The sequence below is a fragment of the Austrofundulus limnaeus genome, unplaced genomic scaffold (genome assembly GCF_001266775.1).
Source record: "Austrofundulus limnaeus strain Quisiro unplaced genomic scaffold, Austrofundulus_limnaeus-1.0 Scaffold576, whole genome shotgun sequence".
In the NCBI taxonomy this organism is placed as follows: domain Eukaryota; kingdom Metazoa; phylum Chordata; class Actinopteri; order Cyprinodontiformes; family Rivulidae; genus Austrofundulus; species Austrofundulus limnaeus.
Genome location: NW_013952978.1, coordinates 35447 through 44439, shown reverse-complemented (window position 1 = coordinate 44439; position 8993 = coordinate 35447). Strand labels below are relative to the sequence as shown.

The window sequence follows — 8993 nt, the reverse complement described above, 5'->3', positions numbered from 1 at the left end:
CCCGTTGTTTCTCCAGAATACGCCCAGCTGTTTGCAGCTCTTATAGCGAGAACAGCCAAAGATGTGGACGTTCTGATTGACTCTCTGCCCAGCGAGGAGTCCACAGCAGCTCTGCAGGTCAGCACGTTCTCACAGTGTCACAGCATCTGGTCAGAAAGTCTGACCTGCTGACGTTTTCACGTTTTTACATCTCAATATACAATATACAATCAAATTCACTAAAACCTCCACAACGCTGCTGACTCTGTAGCTGCTTTATAACAATAAATTTCATTCTTTACCACTAAATAACCTTGTTATTTAAAATTATATTTTGACCCTCTTGTGGGACTCCTAACCTTTCTTGCTTTAATCTCCAAGTTATGACTGGTATGTACATTCCACGCAGATGAACAGTTGTTGTTTTTTTGCACTTGAAGACGTGTCTACAGTCTCACTTCAAGCATAAAAAAAGCAAAGTGGTATGAGGGATTTCTGGGAACTGGTGTGAAAATTGTTTTCTTTATATCCGGCTTATAATAATGGAGGCGTTTCCTTCCTTCCACATTATCACTGTGGGACAGGAAATCTGCGTGCAGCTCAGCAGAAAAAAAGCACAAGGCAGCGGCTCTTATTGCTCACTCTTTGTCGCACACAATCATTTAAAAGATTAGCTGATTTATTTAGTTTCACCAGCAGATCTTCCCTACGGGGGTGGGGGGGATCTGTGCGAAAACCAGAAACTAATGCTGAAAACATTTGTTTCAATGTCTCAGTTCTGCATGTTTTACTCGTTTCTCTGCTCCAACACACCTGATTCATACCTCTTTAAGTTCTGCTGCAGTCTGTCAGTCAACCGTTCATTCAAATCAGGTGTTTTGGAGCAGAAAATAAAAACTCTCCAAAGCCTGCAGGATACTGGCCCTCGAGGACCTGGATTGGATGCTCCTTCATCTTTCAGTCAGCAGAGAGCGCCACTTGAACGTGTTCAATTCAAGCTTTTTATTCATTCTGGCTCACTCTGCTGGAGTTTATGGAGTATCTGAGCTTTAAATTTGAAATGCCTTGTGTTTTCTGTTTCTTTGGGAGGAAGTAAACTTTATTAATAAAACAAACGTGTCAGTACAGTACTTTGTAAAAACAATCATACATTGACTTTCTGTCATCTGGCGTCTAAAGCCTAAGCAAGGAGGATAAAGGTGCAGTATATGTACAAATTTAAACAATAAAAAATAAGGGTATATATTTTAACAAATAGGAGTGAGAAAAACAAATAAACTAATTTAAGAAGTAAGTTAAAACAAACTGAATATTTTAATAAGTAAAAAGCCTTATGAAAGTGAGGAGTACACGGAATAACATGTTTGTGCTTTATTGGTTCTCACTATGTTTAGGGATGTTTTTAAATATTTGAAGATCATTTACAAATGCTTTGAAGCTGAGTGAAACCTTTAGAATTCGAGCTTAATGGATGTAAAATTTAGCTAAACAGTGTTGCATTGCAACAAAGTTCTTATTTTAATGCACAAGTCTTTGGGCAGAAAAGGATTTCTAGCCATTTTGAAGTGGGGCTTATGTAGAAAGGTAAAAAACAGTGTTTTACCTGCGGTAAATAGCTGTTTGAACAACCATGTCTTAAATAAATTAAATTAAATTAAATTAGCTTGTCAACGGTCCAAGTAGGACCAGTTCTAAACCAACTCCAGTCTTTTAAATTGACCTTTTTATTTACTAACACGCACACAAAGTCGGTATGATACAATGCATTGTGGTCTACATATATACCTTTACAGTTTGTTGAAATCCACTCAGTCTAAACTGTTTATCTACAGACTTCTTGAGTAGGACGCTGGAGTCATTTCCCAGCGTATACATTACACACAGATGTTGTTGAACACAGATTATTTAACACTGATCACTGATAAAAATATCTTATTAGCATCACAGGCATGAAGTTATAATCAGAAGCAGCAATGAATCAGTTTTGTAGAGCGAGATAACATCCGTTTTCAAGAATCTAACGAAGAATTATTTCACAATGAATTTATCTGTATTCATCTTGCAGCAGGACAAAATGTCCAGCACTAACAGGACACAGGCTTCATTTTGCCCATTTGCCTTTGATTTTTGTTTTTAAACATCATATATTTAACACTTTGTTTTGATACTTCAATGACAGAGTATTAGGGCCACACAAGAAGATGTTTTTATTATTATTACGCGATTAAAGTCGTAATTTTAGGAGAATAAAGTCATAATATTACGAGATTAAAGTTGTAATATTATGAGATTAAAGTCATAATTTTAGGAGAATATAGTCATAATATTATGAGCATAAAGTCATAATATTACGAGAATAAAGTCATAATATTACGAGAATAAAGTCATAATATTACGAGAATAAAGGCGTAATATTACGAGAATAAAGTCATAATATTACGAGAATAAAGTCATAATATTATGAGATTAAAGTCGTAATACTACGAGAATAAAGTCATAATATTATGAGATTAAAGTCATAATTTTACGAGAATAAAGTCATAATATTATGAGATTAAAGTCGTAATACTACGAGATTAAAGTCGTAATTTTACGAGATAAATATTAGGAGAAAGAAGTCATAATCATGACGTGTCTATTTTCCGTTCCTCATTTCCTTCTAATTTTCCTCACACCTGCTGTACAGCCATGTGTGTGTGTTTATAAAGTAGTCTGTGATGACTTTGATCACTGTTAGATTAATATGATTTCATCCAAATTAACTACGTGACTAAATCTGTAAATGCATCCATTAATTACAACACAGCTTCAGTTTATAGTCGTTTGCACAATTTCCAAGTCCTGCTACTGACAATTTGATGCTAATGTGCTAAAAGATTATTTATTTTATGCAATACTAAAGAACAACTTGACAAGTTGCTCAACATTCCTCATTTTAATCCAGTAACTGCTTGCTTTTTCGTGTAAAGGCTGCAATAATATGACTTTTTTCTCGTAATATTGATTTTAACCTCGTAATATTATGACTTTATTCTCATAATATTATGACTTTTTCATACGACTTTAATGTCGTAATATTATGACTTTATTCTCGTAATTTAAAAAAAAATCTTGTGTGGCCCTAATAGTCCTTCGTAGTCCACAGACGTAGAGAAGGATATGTAATTCTCTTTGCGTTACGGGAATATGTTGTGACGCTGACAGAGGAAACAGCTGATTAATCATGTGAGGTAAATGTTCACTACGTCAGAACTTCCTGCTTCCCTTTTGCACATTGACGCTTTCCAGGAACCCGAAAACAACCTCAACTGTTTTTGCAAAATTGAATTTTTTTATTTTTATTTTGCCATTTCTGTCCACCTTTTCTAATGCGATACTTCAAAATGCACATAAAAAATATTGATGGAAACACAGCTAGTGTATCTACTACAGTGTGATATGGTGATGACCGGATGATATTGTATTATGTCCTGATCTGTATGTTGTATAACTTAGTGTTACCATTATTGTTATTCGTGTCATACTTCTGCTCATTCATGCATTTAAGCCTGAATGTTGAAATGCTTGCTGGTAACTGTGGCCGAGTGGGTGGGTGGCTCCAGCTCTCTCCAGACTTGCACAGTGTGAGATGCAGCTGAAGTGCACAGGAAGGCAGGAGGTGGTGGAGGAAGGATAATCCATCGAAATGACAAATCGCATAAAGAATTATGCACAGCTCACACACGGCCCTTCACTTTTGAGAGACACAACTGTGAGAGGCTTACTGCTCAAGACCTGGATGTTTTTCAAGGTAGAGAGCTTGAGTTTTCGATTTGGATCCAATCAGACTTGATCTACGTCGGCGGTGTGTCGGGCGGCAGGGAGGGCCGAGTGCAGAGAGGCGTGGGAGCCGTGTGCAGCCAATCTGAAATGTTGCTAAGGAACAGAGATGGTAGACAAGCTGAGGATGTGAATGTGATGTAGTGCTCTGCAAATCCCTGCTTCTCATGGTTTCTTTTTTTTCTCCTTCCTTCCCTCCCCTCAACCATCTCCTTCCTACTTTTCTCTTTTGCTCACTTTTATAGGTCCCCCTCCCCCGACGTCTACAGAGCTGCCGGGAGCCACTGACGGCAGGACCGACGGCCTGAACGTCCACAGCTGTAGAAAATGTCAACATGGCGGAGGTGAAATCCCTCTGACTCCTGTTTGCTGCTCACACCAGACTGACTCCAGGCCCTCTGGGATCATCTGAAGGCCTACGACGATGTCTTGGAGGCCTCCAGTCGTGGTAACTTTTTCACCAAACTGCTGATTGTGGCTAGTGCCGGTCAGGAATAAACCCAGCTCGTTTCTCCTCACATCTCCGACCCGCTTCACCCGCTGCCACAGCCTGACCCCTTTGTGTTGAACGAGTGCACGCCACTGTCAGCCACATGACTTTTACCTCCCAGTAGCATTGCTGAGCTCTACAAGGGGACCTGAGTATTGAACATGACTCATGGGGAGGAGCCTGGCCCTGAGACACACAAGGATTCAGCTGTTCTAACTTACCTGGAAGGTTTACTGATGCATCCAGTGGTGGCCGGGCCTGGGGCCGCGGCAGGCGGGCGGTCCGAGGCAGTCCGCAGCAATCACGAGCAGGGAAACAAGGTGGGCACTTCCTTCCCACTAGCAAACCACGGCCCAGCGGCACCCAAGGCTGGAAGCAATGGGCCCACGTTGGGGTCCTCGCAGCACCTGAAGAAGGCTCGCCTGCTGCGCTCCGGAGCCTGGACTGATCCAGGGAACCAGCGCATGAGTTCCACCCCAGTGGAACTGAACGGTCAAGCAGGGGGTCTGCAGAACGGCGCTCTGGAGGGGTCCGCTCAGGCGGGCGAGAGCACTCTGTTGGCCTCTCTGCTTCAGTCGTTCAGCTCACGGCTTCAGAGTGTGGCCATGTCCCAGCACTCTAACAACACCCCCGGCGAGTGTCCCTCGCCCTCCAAGGCTCCGGCAACCGACCGAGAGCCTCTTCCTGTTTACGGGAYGGCCTCGAGCCGCTTGAAAGGCCTCATGAGGAAGAGCAAACTCCAGAATCACAACAACACCCCTTACAGCCGGCGAGGACAGGGTCAGGACAGACCCCCCGAGTCCCCCCGCTCGGCACACAGCGCCACGCCTCCCGCTGCTTCCACCACGGCCGAATCCGTGTCCTGCGCTGAGCGGCTGAAAGCCGTGGCCAACATGGTGAAGATACGCTCTAGCCCCGCCCCCTCGCCCAAACCCAGCGTGGCCTGCAGTCAGCTGGCTCTGCTGTTGTCCAGCGAAGCCCACCTGCAACAGTACTCCAGAGAGCACGCCCTCAAAGCCCAGCTGTCAGGAAGATCTGCCAGTGAGAGACTAGCTGCCATGGCCAACCAGCAGCACGGCCCGGACAAAAGACCACCGAGTGTGGGGGGGGCTCCAGACACTGTGAACTCCTCAGCAGCTCAAAATGGAATGACAACAACCGCAGTAACAACACTCCCTGGAACAGCTGCTTCCAGTCCTCACAGCCCCTCTCTGCTGCCAGGTCACACCCACAGCTCCCCCCCCACCCCCTCCCACGCTCCAAACCAGCCTCCCAGAGAGAAGCGAGGCTTCGACACCCGTCCCGCTCGCCCCCCGCAGACGTGCAGCAGCTTGTTGCTGCTCCTGCTCAACAACCACAACAACCAGAAGCAGTTGACCAAGAACGGCCACCTGGAGGACATCAGTGACCTGCTGCCTCCCAGCGGCTCCTCCTCGGTCACGTCCGACAGCGAGTGCTCCACCCACGAGAGGAGYATCGCCAAGGACAACAGTGATGCTGAAAGTTCCTACTCCATCTGTTCTCCCATCGATCTGTCCATGAGAGGGCGTGGCAGCGTGCAGGACTTAAAGCCTCCGAATGCACCTCCTTCCTGTCTGTCTTCCAGCTCCACCCTCTCCTCTTCTCTGACTGCGTTCTCCTCCTCGGCCCCAGAGTTCTGTCACCAAGCCACCACTCAGTCTCTTTCACCGTCCTCTTTGACTGTGTCCTCTGCGTCCACGTCCACRTCCACCTGCTCAACATCATCCTCATCTTCCTTCTCCACCTCCTCCCTGGACAAGCTCACGCAGTCTTTAATAAACAAGTGGAAACCAGAGCCATCCAGACCCAGTGTCTCCACCAGCAGGGACCCTGAACTCAGTCCAGACCCTAAAGCCCAACCTAAGGTTACGCTCATGCAGCTTCTTCTTGAGCGTAAAAATAATGAGATGGCTAATAAWAGCAGTGGTAAACAGGAAGTACCCCTCGATGTGAGCATGGCCACCATGTCCCGGGGCCAGCAGAAGGGGCTGATGCCTTGGGAGGAGAGCAGAACAAGAAGTCCTGTAGAAAGGTGTGTAGGCCCACCGCAGTCCCTGTATCCTTTGAGCCGAGACCCCAGCAGTGCTCTGTCTCCGTATTCCTACCCCTCCCCCCATGTTCAGTCCAGCCCACTGGATTTGTGTAAGTCTAAACCCTTCCCTGCTGAGACGGCGTCAGAGCCGGCCTTTAGTGCCAGTAAACTGTTACAGAACCTGGCTCAGTGTGGCCCCGCCTCCTCGTCCTCCACGCCCTCTGGCAAAGCTCCGGCTCAGGAACTGGAAGCTAACCGGCCTCTTGCTCTGTTGGAGAGGCTGAATGCTCCGGTACACCGGACCACCACCACTCCACTGTCAGACGGGGCCTCCRGCAGCGGCACTCCTTTCAGCCGCAAGGAAGCCTCTCCTCCTTCCTCGCAGATCGAGAACCTTCTAGAGAGGCGCACTGTGCTGCAGCTCCTTCTAGGGACTGGTTCTGCCGGGACGACGTCCAGCCGCAAAGATCGGACCACCGAAAGTGACAGGCGGGGGACGGAGGTATCTGTGGGCTGCTACGAGAAAATCCCCTCCACCTCTGCCCTCTGTGACAGCTCTAACGGGCCCCTTCTGGATGTAAAGATCAAATCRGAGGTCTTGGAAGAGGTGGGACCGTTTTCCTTCAAGTCTGAGGATCTGAGCAGCAGAAAGAGGCTGAGTGCCTGCGAGAAGAGGAGCCCACCCTCGAACTCTCAGCAGGAGCTAAAATCCGAGCCCCGGCCGGCAGAGGTCATAGCTAAATATGGGCTCCTGAGCCAGCTGCTCAAACAACAGACCGCTACCTACTACAGCAGCAGCAGCGCTGCGCAGGCTGAGGCCCACCCTGCGCAGCCCAAGCCCCAGCCTGCACAGGCCGAGGCCCACCTTGCGCAGCCCAAGCCCCACCCTGCGCAGGCCGAGGCCCACCTTGCGCAGGTGAAAGAGGAGCAGAGGGAGTACCCCAGCCCTAAAAGGAGGCGTGTCTGCCCTGAACAAATGGATGCTGGCTCTCCTAACGCGGTGGACAACACACAAATGTCTGCGTCCTCCACTGCTCAGGTGGACTGTGATCARCAGAGGGGTCTGCAGGAGGAGGAGCCTCCACCCACTGAGCCCCTGAGCAGAGAGAGTCGTGGCTTCAACGTGCTGAAGCAGCTGCTGCTGTCTGACAACTGTCTGAAGGAGCTGTCCCAGCAGCAGCGGGGGGCGCCCAGCCCCACTGTGCTGCAGCGGGGGGTGCCCAGCCCCACCGTGCTGCAGGCCAACGGCAGCATCCTCGGTCAGGCCTCTCACAATCACGGCTTCCTCCATCTGCCCAGCTGGCCCCACCATGGCTCCTTCAACTCAGGGCTTCCAAGTCACCTAAGACCCCTGCCCACCCCTCCCCCAGGCGACAGCCCCGCCCGCACCCCCTGGCTCCGTCAGCCTGCCCCGTGGCCTGTGGCTCAAAGGCGCGAGCCCCCGACTCTGGTGAAGCAGGAGCCTCAGAGCCCCCTCCAGTGGAGCAGCCAGGAGAACACAGGCGAGGAGGAGGCCTGCGACTCGAACCCGGACTCCCCCCGCCTCTCGCGGTCCAACCCCATCCTGTACTACATGCTGCAGAAGGGCAGCGTCCACCTGAGGAAGGAGGCTCGGCCTCAGGAGGACGGGGGCCCGCCGGTGGTTCGCGTGAAGGAGGAGCAGACGAGCGAGCTGCAGGCGTACGAGCGCAGCCTGAACTGCAGCCCTCCATCCCCTCAGCATCATGACAAGCACAGCCATGACAAGCAGGGCCTGAGCCAGTCCTCCCACTGAGACCCCCCATGAAGAAAAATCACCTTTAGTTACTTTTGTTCTGAGAGGACTGTCAGATTAGATTGATGGACAAAGTGAGAGTATTTTTCATTAAAAAACAACTAAATGTATTTTAGAAATGAGGGCCTGAAGCGGTACAGAGTGTTGTGTTTGAAACTAAAATAAGAGAAGCGTCACGTTGTAGTCCTGCCATCTGGACTCATCTAGTTCTGTTCTCTCATTAGAACTGTCTTTGAGTTTCTTTCTGAATTGAACACATATCACTTTTCCCCGTGTCCTCTTTGTTGCCTCATAAAACATTTAGAGAGAACATTTCAAGCAACATTTATTATTGATGCGTCCAAAAAATGTTAGTTCTCAGTTCAGTAGACACCTCTTTGTTGTCTCCATCAGAACATTTTCACGTGAATTTTCGATAGATTCCAAATGAAGCTGTTCCGGGCGGTCACTGTGGTCTTCTCCAACRTGTTCGAGCAGGATCCTGCCTCCGCTCTTCGTCATGTCTCCCGGAGGCCTCGGGCTGTGGGAGACCTTGTTTCTTTTTGTTTGTCTGAACCTTTAAGGCCACGTTTGACAGTGCAGATTCAGGCTGGTGCAGTTTGGAGCAGGTGGGTCGACAGAAAGGGAAAATGGGTTTCTGGAGCAACAGTTGAAGGCTGCCTTGTTGCCATCCTAGATTTAAAAAAATCAGTTTATTCTTAAAGGCACAGTGTGTAGGATTTTGTCAATTCTTTTAGCCAAAATTGAGTTAATCACTAATGACAATAATAAAAACATGTCTAATCATTGCAGACAAAGACCTTGTTTTATTATTTTTATCTTATAAAAACCTGTTTATATCTCCATGGTCGCGGGTCGCCACTACAGGCAGCCGCCAT

At 48.0% G+C, this 8993-nt stretch overlaps 1 protein-coding gene across 2 annotated transcripts in view; it reads left to right on the top strand.

The window, feature by feature from the left end:
- Nucleotides 1-8425, top strand: part of nrip1b (nuclear receptor interacting protein 1b) — a 107148-nt gene extending 98723 nt beyond the window's left edge. For both annotated transcript variants that reach the window (XM_014026645.1, XM_014026647.1), the window contains exon 2: nt 4044-8425. In XM_014026645.1, the coding sequence (XP_013882099.1) occupies nt 4450-8115 (3666 nt within the window). In that variant the 5' untranslated portion in view covers nt 4044-4449 and the 3' untranslated portion in view covers nt 8116-8425. The remainder of the gene's footprint in view (nt 1-4043) is intronic.
- Nucleotides 8426-8993: the final 568 nt, after the last annotated feature.